General features: G+C 44.8%; 2 protein-coding genes across 3 annotated transcripts; both read left to right on the top strand.

The window, feature by feature from the left end:
- The first annotated feature begins 109 nt into the window (after nucleotides 1-109).
- Nucleotides 110-7,605, top strand: LOC135366366 (UPF0489 protein C5orf22 homolog). Its single transcript, XM_064599034.1, has 5 exons — nucleotides 110-480; nucleotides 2,474-2,695; nucleotides 3,861-4,093; nucleotides 4,150-4,337; nucleotides 7,083-7,605. The coding sequence occupies exons 1-5, from the start codon at nucleotides 130-132 to the stop codon at nucleotides 7,559-7,561; spliced, it is 1,473 nt and encodes a 490-aa protein (XP_064455104.1). The 5' UTR covers nucleotides 110-129; the 3' UTR covers nucleotides 7,562-7,605.
- Nucleotides 7,606-11,559: 3,954 nt separating this feature from the next.
- Nucleotides 11,560-18,231, top strand: LOC135365851 (chromatin complexes subunit BAP18-like). 2 transcript variants are annotated; one of them, XM_064598541.1, is made up of 5 exons: nucleotides 11,560-11,768; nucleotides 11,872-11,966; nucleotides 12,336-12,437; nucleotides 14,758-14,948; nucleotides 17,991-18,231. In XM_064598541.1, exons 1-5 carry the CDS (start codon nucleotides 11,745-11,747, stop codon nucleotides 18,083-18,085), a joined length of 507 nt encoding a protein of 168 aa, XP_064454611.1. In that variant the 5' UTR covers nucleotides 11,560-11,744; the 3' UTR covers nucleotides 18,086-18,231. The 2 variants fall into 2 exon arrangements, with proteins under 2 accessions (XP_064454611.1, XP_064454612.1); XM_064598542.1 differs by lacking the exon at nucleotides 12,336-12,437.
- Nucleotides 18,232-18,522: the final 291 nt, after the last annotated feature.

Raw genomic sequence — 18,522 nt, 5'->3', positions numbered from 1 at the left:
GCAGTTACGGTGGTTACGGTTTCGGTTAGCGAGTCACGTGATGACCAATAGATGACAAGTGGCGCCAAAACCCCAAAACCTTCACTTGTGGAGGAGGCTCGGTAGCAGCTGTTGCTGGCTTTTCGAAGTATGCAAAGCGCAAAAATGTCAAAAGGTTTACCCGTAGTTGTGGTTGAGTATCACCATCATGCGTTGCCTCATATGTACCGCATGATCGGAAGAAAAAAGCTTCCGTTTTCGGGTAACCTCCTCATTCATTTGGACTCTCATCCGGATTTGGTAATGCCGCCGGCGCTGGACCCAGCGTTACTGAACGATGCCCAGCATGTTTATGACGCGACAAGCATCGAGAGTTGGATTCTTCCTGCCGTCTTAGCGGGACATGTCTCTCGTGTGGTTTGGGTGAGACCTCCTTGGTCCGATCAGATACCCGACGGAACACATCGCTTCTTGGTGGGCACGCGCAGTGGTCGTGCCAAGGTATTCAATATATTCCCTGTTTCCAAGTTTCTTCCATGTTATGTTACGCCTGCTTCTTTTTGTTTTTCCTTTGTTTTTTGTTTGTTTGTTTGTGTTTTTGTTGTTTTTTTTTCACGCTGGTACACACAGTTCTTCGACTGGCAGTGCAGTGACCTAAAGCCTATGGTCACCACCTATGTAGGGAGTGACTTTTTTGGGTTCAACCCAATTTCTCCCAGAATTCCAGTCACTATGAGATCCTCATGTGACGTTACTATTAAAGGTGAACAAAGGTCACCATGTGTAAAACATGTAAGAACTGGTCACTTACGTTCCCAGCAATACACCCATGTGTGTCTATGCCTTCGGGGAGGGCTAGTAGGTCACCTCCCTAAAAATGATTAGGAAACGACTCGATACACAAGACGAGAGATAAAAATGCTCGGTAACACCCAAAAGCACAATTATCGCCTGATTTCTCCCCGAATTGCAGCTTTAAAAAATAGTGCCCGATTTTTGTGCCCCGAATCTGAGAAAGGGATTTAACCAAAAAAAGTTACTCCATACTTGTAAGGGGCCTATACCAAAAACACACAAAAGAAATGGAACACTGTCGCCTGGTAGACCAGCATATATTTCCTCTATGGGTTACCAGGATCTTACTCTGCCCACTTCTAGATATTCAATGATATTAATAAAATTTGTGCTACCTTAGGTTAGTATAGGACTGGGAAAAAATTCTATTGGGAAAAATCTCAGGCTGCCCTGGGGGTAGGGGCAGGGGTGATGTGTCAAGAGGTCCAAAGGGAACTGCCCCTGTAGGATCAGTGGCCTAATAAACTGCCTCGCGAGCGTCATGCACTCTCCTAACGATGCTCAAGTTTGCTCATATAATATTGCTTATTAGTATTACTATTACGTTATGATATTGCTTTCCAGTAGGAAGGCATTGGGTAGCCTCCTCAATAAAAATTGCGTAGAGTGCAGCTCACTATGCTCACTAATTCCACTCTCAAAATCTTGTTTTTGAGCACTTTCTCAAAACTGCCAAACTTATAGGCTTCAAGTGGCACTCCGTTCACAGCCCTGGCGATAATTAGTCTCTGTGGAGACTAACAACTTTACAATGTCAAGTTCAGAGAAAAAAAAAATGAAATAGTCATGACAGTCACGAATAAAACTCTTCTCATCAGTTCATCTCATGAACCGAAAAGTAACAAAAAATAAAAGATAAAACATTTTAAAAACTTCGAATTAAATGTGTTCATGTGTGACACATCTTAACAAAAACAAACCAATGAAAACCAAAGAAATAGGGTGCTTGCTTTCCTGGGGATCGGAACAACCTCTTGATATCACTTCTGTATCTACAAACATAAGCCGCCTAGCACATTCCTCTCCACGGCTGTTATACCGAGGCTACTTTCCTCACCCATCTATCATCCGTTACGAGTCCTTTCTAATGTCACCTGATATAAACTACACCAAAATAGTATATTAAAGAGCATTTCATTCATTCATTTCATTTATTTCACCTTAAATGCTCTTGCGAACTTTACATAAGGGAGTGGAGTAAATTGACAAAATAATATGAACATTTACAAACATAATGCAAACCTGAAGTTACAAGAAAAAATAAAAATAATAATTGAAAATAAAGGAGATCCACAAAAAAGTTAGATGCCGTACAGAATAAGTTATTAATGAAAAAAAAAAAATGAATACAGAAGTGAGCCTTGCAGTAAAAACCCATTAGCCAAGAAGATATGTTGACAAATGGGACCGAAAATGAAGCACTGTGCTGTATGTTTAATAGTGGATCGGGTAGACCACTCCATTCGCTAATTGCGAGAGGTAGAAATGAGGTAGAATAAGCGCTTGGTTCTGCGTTGAGGACATCTTATTTTGTATGGATGATCAATGCGAGATGACACATTTTCCCCAAGTTCCTAATTGTTGTATGATCCATCTCCAATCCAATATGATCGAATATGATCGATCTCTTCAAATGCAGGTGTCTTGTGCCGAATCGTACTTCTTAAGCGAATGTATGTGGTCACCGGAAGAAGAGCTACAAGACCCGCACGAACTATCTCTTACAGTTCAGACCCTGGAAGAGGAGAGTGTGCAAGGAACGTGGATCAAGTCTTTCGTGGGTCGTTCGTACGTGCTCGATGTGGACCTAGATTTCTACAGCACGCAGGACCCTTTTGCGCTCATGTTTACCGCAGAGCAGGTTAGGAATATGCATCCCACTCGTCTCATTACTTGTGCTGTTGAAGTAGTTTTCTTAGTCTTTCGTTGTATGTTATGCATTTAAGTACATTCAATGCCTTTGGGGCATTGGCCTTTCCAAAAAATAGCGTTTGGCGACCCAGTCAGACGGTAGCATAAGGGTCTTCTTTAAAACTTGCCCTTTGTGCCCACTGGAGCTCCCCCAAAGACCTTTATGATTCAAAACTGAGTACTCTTGACAACAGCATCCGACCACACCGCTTGTGGCAGTGCTCAGGTAAAAGATAAAACATCTAAATGTGACAAAAAGAGTGTGAATTTTTAACTTTAAACTTTAAACCAACTTTAAAGGAGTATAGAGGGCCCTCAAAAAAACTTTCAGGTTAACACGTCTGATGAAAGTGTGTTATACCGAATAGCGCGAAAGGTTTTGATGTGTGCAATTTGTTTCCCAGGAAAAAAACGCACATAAAGGGGGTTCCGCGTGCTCACCCTTAACTCGCCACTCCAGGTATAACGAGGATGAGGAGTTTTGATGCCACATCACCGATGACGTTATAAGGAGAACTCGTTCTGGTTCGCCGGTCAGTGGGGGTCAGCGCCTTGTCCCTTTGCCGCCGTAAACGACCGTTGTCAGTTCTCCCGGAAAATTGGGGATGGAGGAGCGGCCGAATCGTTACTGAGCAGAAGGAAAGGCTTTTTCAGAACCCCGAACAGCCAAGTAGCAGACGACATTTCTCTAGGCCAATCAGTGAGCATTCTCCTTATAGCGTCAGCGCGAGGTTCCAGGCAGATCACAGTCTGGTACTGCTCTTCACCAGAGTTGCGCACGGTTGCATTTTTGCGGCGTATTTTAAATTCAGTTTCTGCGATAATTATGACTCTGTGGTGTAAATTACTCCGCATGGTGCATCTTACTGGCCTACTTAACAGTTTCATAGGAAGAAAACAGGGTGTTAAAAATGACTTCTGTGCTACTTTAATATTGGGGTGCAGAATGAAATGGAAACTAACTTGATGGCGCAATGAGCCAGCAACAAGGAGCTCCCTTACAGCTCGTCTAACAGGGGCTAGTCCAGAAGAGTCACCTCAAAGTGAAAAGGCCCTTTACGTTAACTGTCATTTATAACACCATCTGACAGGGATATTCTTCTTTGCGGGTGCAGGATAAGATGCTTCAAGAGTTGTACCACATGGAGATGCCCTTAGATCGAAGCCAAGGAACTCTGGAGAGAGTGCAGCATAGACGAGAGGTGCAGCTGAATGCCCTCAAGTCCTCCCTCCTAAAAATGATTGATGGAAAGGAGGAAAACACAAATGAGATTGAGTCATTGTCGGAGGAGCTTACAGAAAAAGATCGTGCACTTTTACAACGTCTAGGAGAGTCACTCAGAGAATGGTAAGAACGGAACGGCGCACCATACACCTTGTGTGGATCCGTGTATTCACATGCAGGACATCCTCACGGAAGATTTTTGCGGAAGGAAAAGCGAAGACACTGCTCACAGAGCCAAAGTTCTTTCCCATCCCATGTTATGTCCAGCATTCGTGCAGCACCAATCATACCAGACGACACCGTCAGCATCCTTTCCTGTCGTCTGCTACGGAATATCTTGTGGCTGTGTCGCAGGATATTCCCCACGGTTAGCGGTGTACGTGAAGACGCGACATTGAGTGCTCGCCCTCACGTTACAGCAGAAAGCTATGCCATTTTTTGCATTTTCCGCGGTATTCTGGGGAATGTCCATCGTGTGAATACACGGGATGTGGTGTCTTGAATGCATCGTGTATCTGGATACATGTCAATGCAACGTATTTAATTTCGTTACACATTTCAGGGAGCAATCCGTTTAACTGTTCATTGGGAGTCACCGTGCAAAATATTTCTGCTGCATGCCCTATTGTCACCGTGCAGTGAAATTACCAAAACGGTCGGAGAAAGCATCCACAGCCGGCCACCATGTTCCTCGGGCGACGCTGGCAGGGCCTTGTGACCCTAGTCTTCACTGCTTTCTTCTCAGCTCACGTGCAGCTTATGCCCACTTCGGCTGCGCTGGTTTGCGTTTTTGAAAAGCGTGTGGAACAGTTGTCTCGTGTGTGCCCATCGTCATTTCTCAGGAGCTCGTTGTATTTGTTCCTGAACACGCTGCACCCAAAACAAAACAAAATTGTTGGGGTCACATTAGCGCTCTTTTAACGTTTGTCGCATTTGTGATTCCACCAATATAGCAAAAAAGAAAATGTCCGTGTATGTAGAAAAACAACTCTTTACAAGCGCTCTCGGCCTGACCTTAAAGGCTTAATGATTAATTAATTATTATTCTTGATTATTGAAAGTTGGCCCAGGATGCATACTGACCCCCACCCCCGACCCCCCTCTCCTTCCTGCTGTCCTCTCTCCATCTGTCCATGTCAGTACACCACTCACGTCGCTTCGTGGCACGAACACAAAATCAAAATTTAAGAACGAAACCTGCATAGTGGGTAATCCAGTCGGGGGGGAAGAAAGCTATTGGGCGCGAGGACACAAGGTCGCCGTCCCCTGTCAGAAGCGCGTCCCTGACGTGGAAAGCGGGATCGCACACTCGATCGCCGCTTTGGCAGCGTGTCTCCTGCGGTTCTCTTTCGCTGATATGGTCTTCTAGCTTCGATTGACTGATTGATTTCTCGTGCGATACGTCAGCTCGTTCGATATCAAGTTACGTTTTCTGAGAATACACATGGGCTCCGGATTTTATGACGCCGCGGAATCCAGTGCCGTCGTTCGCAGCATATGTCGCTATGGAGATTGCAGAATTCTGTGTCTTCCACGAACGCGAACTGTTATTTCCGCTGAAATCCTTGTCAACAATGTATATCTCGAATTTATGGTGACATGACCACGATTTAACTTCCGCTTTGTGGTCGTCGCCTTCTAAAAATCACGGTGCATGTTGAGAATCCCTCCGCACACTAGGAAATAAAAAGTTTTAGCTTAAAAAGTGATGCACCGTTGCGATTTAGTACGCGTCAGTTAATTGCGAATTTTGTCTGCATTGTCACAAAACCGTAGAGCTTGCTGTTTATAGTTAATTACGGGTCGCTTATTTGTCGCTCAACTCCTGTATACACACTTTTATTATACATATATAGATTTTTAAAATGTTAAACGCAGCGCAGTATTAAATTGGTTGAAAATGCAGTTTTCTCTCTCGCATTTAGACATAACCTAATAAGAAATACGTGGTAAACATTAGAGGAAGCTCAACGTGTTCTTGTCGCGGAATAAAATATTCCGCAAAAGCTGTACAGTACAGGGGTGAGCACTGAGCTACACATCATGCAGCCATTCGAATTAGACGAAGTGCAAATATAGTAAGAAGAAAAACTGAAACAGTCTTCCAAAACTGCACCGAGGGTTTAAAATAGCGGACAAGTGCTTCGATCATTACTAAGCGCCTTATGGACATGCCTACCATTAGCAAGAAAATTGTCTCTTGGCTTTCTTTCTGTCTTTCTAATGTTCATTCCTTTGACCGTTGAGTGTCTTTGCCGTCTAGCGAACCTATTCGCAGCTCACTCTGCATGCACGATCCAGTCCAGAAGTGGGCTCGTTGCGTGGCAAAGATTGCTTATTGTGTCAAGAAAAGCTTAAAAGATGCGGTGTTTGCACCAGGCAATGAGCAGAATAAGAAAGAATGTCAAAATAGCTGGGCTAAGCCCTGTTTTATCAAATTCTATACATAGTTACTGTGAACGCCCTGTACACTGTGACACTGTGTGTCCACCATGTACAATCTACCACCTGTGCAATGACAGGTTGTATTTTCCTCAATGATTCCTACGTTGATGATGGAACGAATAACCGAGCGACACGTAGACAAAGAAGGAAGGTTTGCGATGAAAGATGGAAGTCGCGGAAAGGGTAGCCAGCTGTAAGAGTCGAACCCACATCTTCTGGATTACCAATTGAGCTAAGCTAACACACCTCCCCAGTGACTTCCAAGGGTGAGTCATCTGAAGGGACACATCAACCACTCTCTCTCTCTCACTTATCCCCCTTTCGCTCTTACATTTTTTTGCTCACTCATACACACAATCATACGACGGGATCGACGCAAGCAGCAACTTGTTGAACATAAGAGAACTCGTGTTCTGAGGCTGGAACAGTTTGTTTGTCTGCATGTATCGTGTCTCGGTTTTTTGTTCCTTCATCATCATGCACAGGTAGGTCTGCACCCTCTCCCTTTTGTTGATTTATTTTAAGTTCATTGGCACTGTCCACTATATGCTCGTGCACTTTCAAATGACAAACGGTGCAGGTGGCACCTGCAAAAGCAATGTTGCAAACACGGGCCTCAGTTGCAACAGTCTCGTTTGACAAATTGTCACTGGCACCGAAAAATGACATTTCAGCGCACCTTTAAACACCTACGCCAAGATTCACCTCCAAAATGTTTCTAAGCAAATGCTGAACCTCTCTTTTAACAGCCCTCCAGTTGGCGTTCCCTTGACGGCAGAACTGGTCCATGATGCCGGCTGCAGCAGAGACCGCGACTCCTCTCTACCTCATCATCCGAGCTCACGCAAGGAGATGAACAGTTTGCTGCGATCCACCGAGCGTTTCCTGCAGCGCCTTCCTGCACCTCCCACACTTGTCACGGTGTCCCGGTCTGCACAAGACGACTACTGCCCTGCGGAAGATGTGCAGTACTTACAAGACAGCCTGTTAGAAATGTTGCAAAGGCTCTATGGGCAGCTGACTGTCACTTTGGACTACGAACAGGATGTGCAAACAACGCAAGACAGCAGTTCTCAACCTTTGTGTGGACCACAACTGGATGCCGTGGCAATGGACAGTTCTGCGGCAGTAGCTAGTGTGACGTAAAGTGTATCGGTTTTTAATGACAACAAGCAATTAGTAAGCATGAAGGAGACATCCTCTGAGGGAGGCTATCCTCTGCTTTAAAGGGATGGTCGTATCTGTTCTAGTCGATTTCGAAAGTATAGTGTCATTTTATTCCTCATTAGCCACTGACCAAGCTATCAAAAATACCAAGTGAAATAGTGTCACAGTCTGACTGCTATCGCTGGAATGCACAATAAGAGCAGACTACGGATGTTGAGAATACGCAGGAGTTCCCTCTCTAGAAAAGGCAAGAGCATCATTCCCAACATCACCAATCTGAGCCCAACCTTGAGAAAAGGGATGGCGTGGATGTGCGGGCGTCTAGACGGCGCCTCTCTCCTCTGAGTGATGCCCTCTCACTCCTCCCGTTTGGGAATGACGTCAAGCTTGATCTCGCCGACTAAGCCTCCGCAGCAGTGGAAGCACCGCTGATATTAAAAGTTTTTTTTTTTTAATGAGCACTTTTTGGATTAAAAAAATTAGCCAAGGAGATTGTCTGCTGATGCCAAACATAATGGTTGTGATGCGGCAGACTGTGAGTCAACCTACGTGACACCTGGTCAATTCACAGTGCCTACACTGGACGTAGCCGCCAGAGTCCTCAGGGTAGTTCGGACAGAAGCCAGCACGAGACAGAGTCATACAAGGTTGTAATAAGAAACTTTACTGTGAGCGTGGGTAACCCTCGGGGGCGGACAACGCCAGCAACCACGCAACCAGAGCCAGAGACAAGGACCCGGTGGAGCATACCAGCAGCCAGAACCTGGTAGGGCAGACCCGCAGCCAGCACCAGGAACCCAGGACCAGGTGGACGTTCAAATCCAGAGCCAGGCGATAGGACCCACAAGACGATGCCGACAGTCAGCCAGGGATCTTCTCTTCCAGAACGCTATCCCCCGTGCACCTCTGTCCGTGCCCGTTACGTCACACTTTTTTCACCTTGCGCGTTTTTCCCCCGAGCTTCTTCTTTCCCCAGGAGTGACCACAACCATGACAATGGTGTCTGCTTCATAGGTGGGGGTCTGGATGCGATCGTCCCTTTAGAGGCTCTTCAAATTGTGTACTTTCTGCTGTACAGGAAGTAGTTATCTTCAGTACTTTCCCCCTCGAGTGCTGATAAGCAGCCAACTTAGGATGCAAAGACAAAAACTGACAAAAATAAGTAATTTACACACACTATCGCACTTTGCACGGTTAATTTTATATTTCAAAACCCTACAAAGAGAACTGTCGTGAGATAATTGCACAGTATGTTGTCATTCCGACTGCTGGCTGCAAAGACGACGCGTAAACTGGAAACTAACCGTGAGCCAGTGTTGCCAACATTCTAGACGAATGATCCGCCAAAGTAGCCAACCGATTCCGCCAGAATCCGCTAAATTTTGCGAAGAAGCCGCTAAAATCCGCTTAACGCTGAAAAGTGCATGAACACGTTGAGATTTATGTATATTTCACCTGTGTTTATGGTGTTCAGGAGCATGCTTCGCATTCTCGTTCATTTCTTCTTCGTCGTACCGAGGAGGTCGTACTCGAAGCGCTCCTATCGCGTGCCTTCTCAAGCCCTTATCTTGACCATGACCAGGCCCGACCATGTCCGGCTTCATTTTATTGCGCAAATTGTCCTTTATCAAGTTCAACTAGCTGAAGGTGCGATGAAGATCATCCTTGAGGTGCCTATAAAGCACGTTCGTCAAGATAGCTGAACATTTGGAGCGATACATCTTTCATTCCTTTGTCTGGAATTTTCGCACTGTTCGGGAAAGACTTCTTGTACAGTTCCCCGGCATGATCGGCGGTCAGCACTGAACTGTGTTCAGCAATAAAGAGCTCTGTCCCGCCTTCAGCCTCATGCGCTGGATCGACTTTCTCCGGGGCGATGCGAACTTGCTGTTGACCGGACGTGAAATGTCCCAATGCCTCTCTGTGCTTTGCACTGTCTCCATGTGCCTTCAGATCTGAGTACTTCGTACCCAGCACAGACTCACACCAGCACTACACCGATGAACTAGAACCAGCACTATACCGTTTCGTCCAATCTGCCGCCGTTCTGAACCGTTCCTTAGCACAGGGTCCCGAAGCCATTCCTTGCAAAGTTTTTGTTTGTAACTCACTTTTGGCATTTCAACAAACTAGAAGAGTGCACACTGCCATAGACGCTAGTGAAGAAGAGAAACGAAGCCACCTCGCATTGGGAACAGCAATCGGCAGACTTTGTGGGCTACTACAAGAGGGAGCAAGATGTCCAGACAAACTTTAATTCGTGTTCTGGTGCAAAATCTCGGGTTATGTGTCATCATTTCCCCTGGTCAACAATGCTGTGCTGGGCGAGAGCAGCATTTAAGGCCTTAGTAGTTAAGGACTTAATTTCGCGCCCTAAGGACAGAGCAAAGTCGCTTCTGTCCGGCGCAAGATTACGGCCCTAACATATAAGACATTAAATGTTTTGGTCTGACCGAGGTACTGGTGGTGTGTTCTCCAAAACAGATCAAAAAGGTTCTAGCACAAAGAAAAGAGAGCGAATCGAAAGTGAGCTTCTTGCGCGCAAACAGCCGTGCAGATACCAAATTTCAAACAACAACTTTATTTTCGACCTTGGAGAGTGGGGAGTTTACCAAATTTCAGGTGACTGGTTTCGGTTCGGAAGTTAGCATACTGTAGGGAATAAATTGATTTTTCGGGCTTTTCAGCCAAAATGAGGCGAGTCTGAATCCGCTAGAATCCCCTAAATTCAACCAGGACCCCGTCAGAAATTCCGCTAGCCGCTAAAGACATTTTTTTTCCCGCTAGATGCAAGTCGAATCCGCCAGATCTGGCGGGAAATCCGTTAAATTGGCAACACTGCCGTGAGCCCGCAGCGGCAGTGTCCGCTCCGCCGGAGCTGGACCCTCGTTACAAAGAGGCCCGCCAGGGGTGCCAAACCATCCATCCATCCAGAGCCGTATATTAAAAGGGAGTCTGGCCATTAATGGATCATGCCTATACCTGAAGCTCCACCCACTTTTTCAGCTTTCCGACCAATGAAGTCTTGAAATATGGGGCGCTATCAATCAGCCTATCCTCACTATTTGCCCCCTTATCCAACATGGGCAGCGCCATTTTGGGTGGCAAGTGGATTGGATGGGATTGAAATGGATACCTCTTGCAATCTGCAAAAGTAGTGGATTGTTGGTGCAAATTTGATAAGCGCCACCTAGGGAGCGTAAGGCACGTTGGGAATTGTCGTCTGCTTCCGTCGTTGCACCGCTGCCGTCAGAACCACCTGCTGGGACACATTCTGTTGTCGGTATGATTTTTAAACAAATCTACATGAATCGTTGGAATATAAGAGGCAATAATGTTTATATCCATGAAATCCAGCTGTTAAAAATAAGATCGTACAGCACAGCGCCGTTTTTGTTATGATTTCCTTGTGATCGCCGTGTTCACTAGGCCTAACACCGGCGACAAAACGTATTATTTTCAGTTAGATATCGATGGATGAGCATAAGTTGAAACTGATTTCCGAGAAATTTATATTAGGATGTACATTTGCAGCATAAAATCAGGTTAGTCTGTGAAACTTTTTTGTCACGAAATCCCCGCTTCACTGTGTTTGTTTTCGTCGCCATTTTGGGTGGCAGTATGGTGTCATGGCGACCCCCTTGGTAAAAAGCAAACCAATCAGAGGAGCGAAACTGTGATTGACAGGTCGAGCCTCTTTTCGTGACTCCTCCCAATGGCCAGACTCCCTTTTAATATACGGCTCTGCATCCATCCATCCGGCAGACGACGTAGCAGACGGCATTCACGGGCCGCAGTGTGGCGACTCTACACTACACTGTTCAGAAAAGTCGCCGTCCAGTGCATAGTCCCAATGCTAGAGATTGGCGAGGGTAAAATGTGGCCAAAACATTATTTGATGATCGCAGAAATGGCTCTGACCTTTTGACATGTTTGCACTGAAAACGTTGACAAAATTGTTTAACGATTTTCTTGTGCTGGCATGGCAACATTGAGCGAAAGCGTCGTTCTGCATGGCGGCGAGCAGTTGGAGACTGACGTTAAATAAGCAAAACTTTGAATTTGAACAAGTGCTAGCGAGTCGCGAAATGATCACCCCTTTACCCAAGCTGCTGTTGTGACGCTTAGTGTAACTCAGGAAGTGATTCTTTGTTTGAGCACAATGAGTCACGGCAGTGCCAGCAAGGTAAGATGTTTGGGCTCATTGAGAAAGACTTGGCCAGCGCTGTCACTGGTACAGCGCGTGTTTATTTTCTCTGACTCGACCTAATCTGTAACCGTCCCACTAGGTTGGTGAAATTTTCACAGCAGCCGGAGCTGCTTTTACCAAGTTGGGAGAGCTCGCAATGCAGCTGTATTCCTCCTCAGAACCATCACCTGCAGGGTAAGGGAACAACATTGGCATACACATCGGTTTTGGAGCCTTACAAAAAAGGAAATTTCCTTGACACCTGACGGGCGAATCCCCACATTTGGGTAATATCTAAAACTAGATGTGTACGCAGCTTTTCACAGCCCTAGAAGACAAGAAACCTGATTTCTAGCTGCATTGCGGTATGCAGATTACTGTGTGCATTTGCGAATGACCGGCTAAGCGGAAAGACATTAAAGATTTCGTGTGGTCTCGCAACGCATTGTGTTTCCACTACCAAAACCGAAATTAAAGGTTCCAGTATAAATGGTATTGCTCTGGAACGGAGAATCTGTGTTACAGAGAGCCAGTTTTTATGCATGCCATGTTAAAACTCGACAGGGGCAAATGGACAGATGACGAAGTTGAGATGCTTCGGACGGCCGTGAAGCGATTTGGAGAAGACCTCAATAAGATCAGTGATCACATAAAGAATAGAACCATGTAAGTCCTTTGCTTTCTCCTTGCTGCACATATTCTTCATTCAATTCACGGTTTTCTGACAGCATGCCCAGCTCCGTGCACTGTAAATTAACTGCGGATATCGGGGGTGGAGGTTCTGCGCCAATTGTGCTGTCCCGCATCGTGTCGCTTCGCTCGCACCAACTTCCTCTGGGGCGGCAAAACGCCTTCAGCCGTCAAACCACGACCCGACGAAGTGACACAGGTCTTGATCTGAGCAATCCTTCTCTTAGCAAATGCACTACTGTTCTAGCAAGTTTGAGCCTCTAGATGGCATCCCAAACTGCATCTTGGACACTACGGCCACTAATCCAGTACCATGCAACGTCAGTCGAGCCAAGCCAGTTTAGCTCACAACCTACTAGATTATAAAGACCATGTCATGGTCGTCAACCCCTATGTGGAGCCCGTCCGCACGATCCGCTAGGGGTGCTACTCATCAGCCCGCAAGATCTGCATCATGATTGGAGGATGGAAATTTGAATTTTGAATGCGCATAAATGGATGTACGACTACCGTAGCAGACGACAGCAACAGCTCCTACGAAAACGCATAGAATGATGATGATAATAGACTTTAGAATGAAACATCTTCCGTGGGACATCCACCGCTTGTAGAAAAGTACTAAGGTAAGCTGAAGTACAAAGTATTGTAGAAGTTGAGGGAGCAATAACCGGGCTGATGAGTAGCACCACCACTAGCTTCCAAATGCGGTGCTGGGAAGGGGTGCCTACGACACGGTCACTGTAATCTAATGGGTCGTGGTTTAGCTGCGTTGTCAAAGTCTGCACCCTCGTGGCTACTTGCTGGTTTTTCTTGGTCAACTTCTCAACTTACGTACAACAATGACAAATAAAATAAGAGAAAGCTAATTGTACACGTTGAAACGGCTCGTTCCACGGTGCACGGGCAAGTTACGGGTCAGGACAGACTGTTCAGGAGGATATTTTGAAGAGAAAGCTGTTCTTCTGCTGCAGAGGTCTGCATTTTGAAGGAACCAGGGTCGCCAACCCACTTGTGACAGCGCGTACCTTGGAGACACTGGCCCAGGAATTGCGGACTCAAAGCATGTTTTGAGAGTGGGATGTTACCCAGAATTATGGCTACCGAAATATGGGTTTGTTGCGCAAAATTTCCAGTTGTTAATTTTGTAGTTTTAAAAATAATCATCTCTGTCACCCTCGTAAATTGCAGAGGCTGAACAAGCAATCGAGACAAACACAACTAATCGTTCGATCAGACTCTGCAATTTATGTTGCTATACAAATGACACCAGCTTCGGTGTGTTTGTCCGTGTGTGAAAGTGTTTTTTTGTTTTTTCGTTTTAGCGGCTAAATTTTTGTTTTCTTTTTTTAAAGAAGCGTGGCATTAGAACACTTTCAATTTTGTCGTTCGCTTACCTGACGACTTGGTGGCCATTAGGAATAAGGTTCCTCGTGCAGTGGAGATAGCACAGCTGGTGGCAATCATTATTGAAAGCAACTCTGTTGCTTTAAAATCCTGAAGCATGCATGCACACTGAGATATTGATTGCAAATTTTTTTTAGGATTTTAAAGAAATGGAGCCCCTTCAAATAATGACTGCCTCCAGTTCTGCTATCTCACATTCCCCTGAAAGCATCTAACTTAAAAAGTTAATGAAAATATCTCCATTAATTAGCCACCTCACAGCACGAGCAACTTTTATTCCTAATGGCCACTAAAGGTAAGCTAATGACAAAATTGAAAGTGTCCCAAATCAATTCTTCTTAACGATGAAAGATGAGTCACTGAAAAGGTTAGCCAGCTGTAGGACTCGAACCCACATCTTCTGGATTACCGGTCCAGGGCTCTACCAATTGAGCTAAGCTAACATTCCTTCTCAGTGACTTCTAAGGGTGCATCATCTGAAGGGACAAACCAGCCACTCTCTCTCACTCATCCTCCTTTCACTCTTACATTTTTGCTCACTCACACACACGTTCATACGACGGGATCGATGCAGGCGGCACCTGTTTAACATGAAAGAACTGATGTTCTGAGGCTGGAACAACATAGGAGGGGCAAATACATACAAAGCCTCAATTTGCCTAAGAAATTAACCTTTTCAGTGACTTTGATCTTTCATCGTTAATTTCTTACGCAAATTGAGGTTTTGTATGTATTTGTCCCTTCTATGTTGTTCCAGCCTCAGAACATCAGTTCTTTCTTTCAATTCTTCTTCTTTTAAAACTTTTGGTGCAGCTCAAAATAAGACACCCCGTGTGTGTGTCTTAATGTGTTGCGTGCTTTCTGTCATAAATACTTTTCATTGCATTAACAGCAGCCAGATCAAAGGAAGCATGAAACGCAAAGCGTACGAGGAGGCTGGGATTCCAGTCAAAAAGCAGCAACAGCAAGCCGTCACATTAAAGGCATCTGGTGCTTCTGCCGCGGCAGTGGCTTCCCAACAGGACCCAACTGCTGCGCTTGGAGCCAGTCTTATGGCACAAGCTCCCACCACCAAGTCTGCGGGTGAGACATTTCATTCTTCACTGGATTATTACTAGGGCCCGGAAATATGGGCACTGAAAACGATAGAAATGAGCAGGCATTTAGGCCGTAAAAAACACCAAAATAGGCAATCAAATGCAGAAAAATGGGCGCGTTCTTTGGCTTTGTTAGTGTTTCGGACCTTCCCGAACCACACTCTCCGAGTCTCTTCGTCAGCTGGACTCTCGCCCCTTCTCCCTATCGAAATTGCTCAGTCCCTGGCCCAATCCAGCCCAGCAACGCTCTGCGCTCAAAGCTCTTCTGACATTTCTGGATACCATCTGACTTCGATCGTTATTGTGAAGGGGCTCGTTATTTTATTCCCCACATTCCCACCAGCAATGGGATAGAGTATCGCCTGTGACGATGAAGCTCCCCATTCTCCAAAGCCAAAATAAAGTTGTTTTAGTGTTTCGGAATGCTCCATGCAGGAAAATGTGCTCATTTAGAGGCTACCGTAACAGCATGGATGCTGAGGCAGTCTAGAACGAAGCTATATATTGAATAACGCTTTTACTTTTTCTTGATAATCTCGAAAGGATAAGCGAGGCTAAATCTTTTGATTAAATACACATGGGCCCCTTCTAGCAAACCAATGCAAAGCAAGGTACTGAAGGGAACCAAGTGCAAAAAAGAAAAAGCATTAACGGGGCAAACACGCAGAAACGAAAAGCAAAATGCAGCACTCAGTCTGAGTCTGAAAGGTGCACTTGTATTTCCACCTTTAAAAAGGCTGTTATGGCATCTAAAGATGTTTAAAAAAGGTTACAATTTAAAGGAGCACTAAAATGCAAAAACAACTTGCTCTCAAATGAAAGTCTGTCTTTCAATTCGTATAGTGCAAGCAAAATTAGTTCACACAGTGCTACCGTTTAGAAGAAAAACGCAATGAAAACAGAGCCATCTTTGGTGGCAACAAATGGGATCCCTAGGAAGCAAAGATCGGCAGCATCCAATGAGACAGCGGGAGAAGCGCGCGCATATCTATCGTGGCCACATGGATTTGTAACGGGTCCGATCGTGGTGTTCCGTATACATGCGGCATGATACGCACTACTTGATTTTTGAATACTGATTCGCTGAATTGTAGCCCACAACAGATCTGGCAAATGTTCCACTGACAACATTTATCTTCGTGTCCTTCGGACAGCTACGCAAGTCCGCTTCACAACGTGCACTATGTTTTTCACGGGACTGCTCCGTGGCGTGGCACGCACAGCATGGGCTAAAAACAGAGACGCACGAGCTGAAACAACGTTCACTGCTTAGTGCCGAAGCAAGGAAGAGTCCGGTATAATTTCGATTGTAACTCCGTAATGGAATCAAAGTTTTGAATTATGATAAGTACGAAATTAACGTAGCGTGTAACGTAATTTGAAGTCAACTTGTTTTTGCATTCTAGTGCCCCTTTAATAGAGTCGATAAAAAGGCAGGCATCCCCGAAAATGTCGCATTTAAGTGTTTATAGACATTTATAGGCAAATGCCTAAAAGTTTGGGCCCTAATTGTCACGTTCCATTGCATCAGTCGAGCATGCCCGCCTAAGCCAAAAGTCTCGTGACATTCACTCCGGTAGCATTGGAAGTTGTCGGGATTCTTGATAGCTGTCCTTTCTTAACCTAGCTATTGTTTGGCTGGTGGATGTGTTTTGATATTGGACACATCTACTGTAAGAACCTTATTGTTCGTGAGCCCATAATTTTTGCAAATTTCACAAATTGAAAAATTTAGAATTATAAGTGTGCATAAAAATGTCTAGCAAGACATGATCACAAATTTCCATTCCTAAGAATGGAATTTGAGTGGAATGGGTGATCCCATTCAGCAACTTTGGTTGGCATTCCCGATTATTCCCCCTATTGTTCCCTAAAGGTGGCATGAATTTTCAATGAAAGATAATGAGACGCATCTAACGACACAGGTTGTGTTGGAAGCGTGGTACAACTTTTCAGGAAGAGTAGGTATGCAGGGGACACAAGAAATGCAGAAAATGTAAATCAAATCGGCACTTTTGCACTTCGCTATGCCACATGCTTTCAGGCCACAGAAACAGAGGACGATGATGCCTCTAGTGACTCGACATGGTCTGGCCATCACAGAAATCATGAGAAGGAAATCAGCCACGTGCTAGAACGTGAAGGAAAAGCTGCATAGAGTATTCAACTCATTGCTCCGAAAGGCATTGCTCGTATTCACTCAAAAATCTGTGGATACCTACGAGAATGTTGTGAATGTTGAGAACAAGGTGATGAGAACCTGTCCAGATAGTAGGTGCTTAAAGTTATTAAATACTGGTGCATGAACGTGATAAGATGGCCAAACCATTATGTGCCTTCGTATGAGATTACCTGTGCTGGAAACAGCCACATTAGTGAACAATCTTGAATTCTGTTGCGTGTTGTGCAATTTATTAATGTGTTAGCATTAGGAGGGTCAAAATGGAAAAAGCTGTGTGTGTGTGTGTGTGAGATGGTGAAGCCACACAGAGACAGCGGTGTAAATGGACATGTAAAGGGGATATAAGAGGGTAAATGTAAATGGAGGCAAATGATTTGAAATTGTAGTAGTCTAAGGTAATTAAGCATAAGAACAATTAAAGGCAATTAAAACAAGAAAGTTGAGTTTGAAGGCAATGAATGTAAGATATATGTAATTAAGAGAAAAATTAAATGAAATTAAAGAATACTGAAGGTAACCGCGGGTTATACCGGAGGTAATTAAATGTTGTTAAAGGTACTTAACATCAATTAAAGGGGAATTGAGAGTAATTAAGGCAAGTAAACATACTTAAAGGTAATTAAGGAAATTCAAGATTACCTCATGTATCCTGCGGTTTCCTAATGTAATTAAAGGGTAATTACATGGTAATTGAAATAATTAAGACTAATTAAAGGTTAATTAAATGGACTTGCATATAGTAATTGAAAAGTGTCAAACCAGAAATCAAGCATTGAATGGAGGTGGACAACCGGAAGTGTTTCTGTCTGTCTGTTATGATTGCTAATACCTGTTCATCTTTTACAGACATCACCCTCAACATGCTAAATGCTACAGAGACAGAAGTAGATGTCGAAGGGCTCAGCGGCACTGGAAAACTCGATTATGATAGCTCATCCTGAATCTTTGTGAAATTCCATGCACCACCATCCAAAAAAGGACTACTACATCAAGGCGCCTTTGGCATCCTTTGTTAGGAAACCTGCGTTGACTTTTCACTGACATCATCGGGTAATCGAAGTGAAATAAATTGTGGTACAAATCTGTTTTCAAGAGGAAATGCTGTGAATTTTCCATCTGGTCAACTGCTAGGTCCTTTTTTGCATCACGCCACAGAGGGCATGCCGTTTCAATTACCGTAATTTCACACGTATAAGCCGCAGTACCTGTTTTTAGGAACGTTTTCAAGGTTTTCCGGCAGATGAGCCGCGGCAATACGGAAGCCACTTATTGTGTGGCAAAAGAGACCATAGAGAAGGCCATAAACCCTGTGGTCCATGCTCCGGGTTCGGCATGATGTACAACAGAGGAGGTCAGTTCTAGTGTTCAATCATGATCG

The sequence above is a fragment of the Ornithodoros turicata genome, chromosome 8 (genome assembly GCF_037126465.1).
Source record: "Ornithodoros turicata isolate Travis chromosome 8, ASM3712646v1, whole genome shotgun sequence".
Lineage (NCBI taxonomy): Eukaryota > Metazoa > Arthropoda > Arachnida > Ixodida > Argasidae > Ornithodoros > Ornithodoros turicata.
This window is presented reverse-complemented; position numbering and strand designations above follow the sequence as displayed.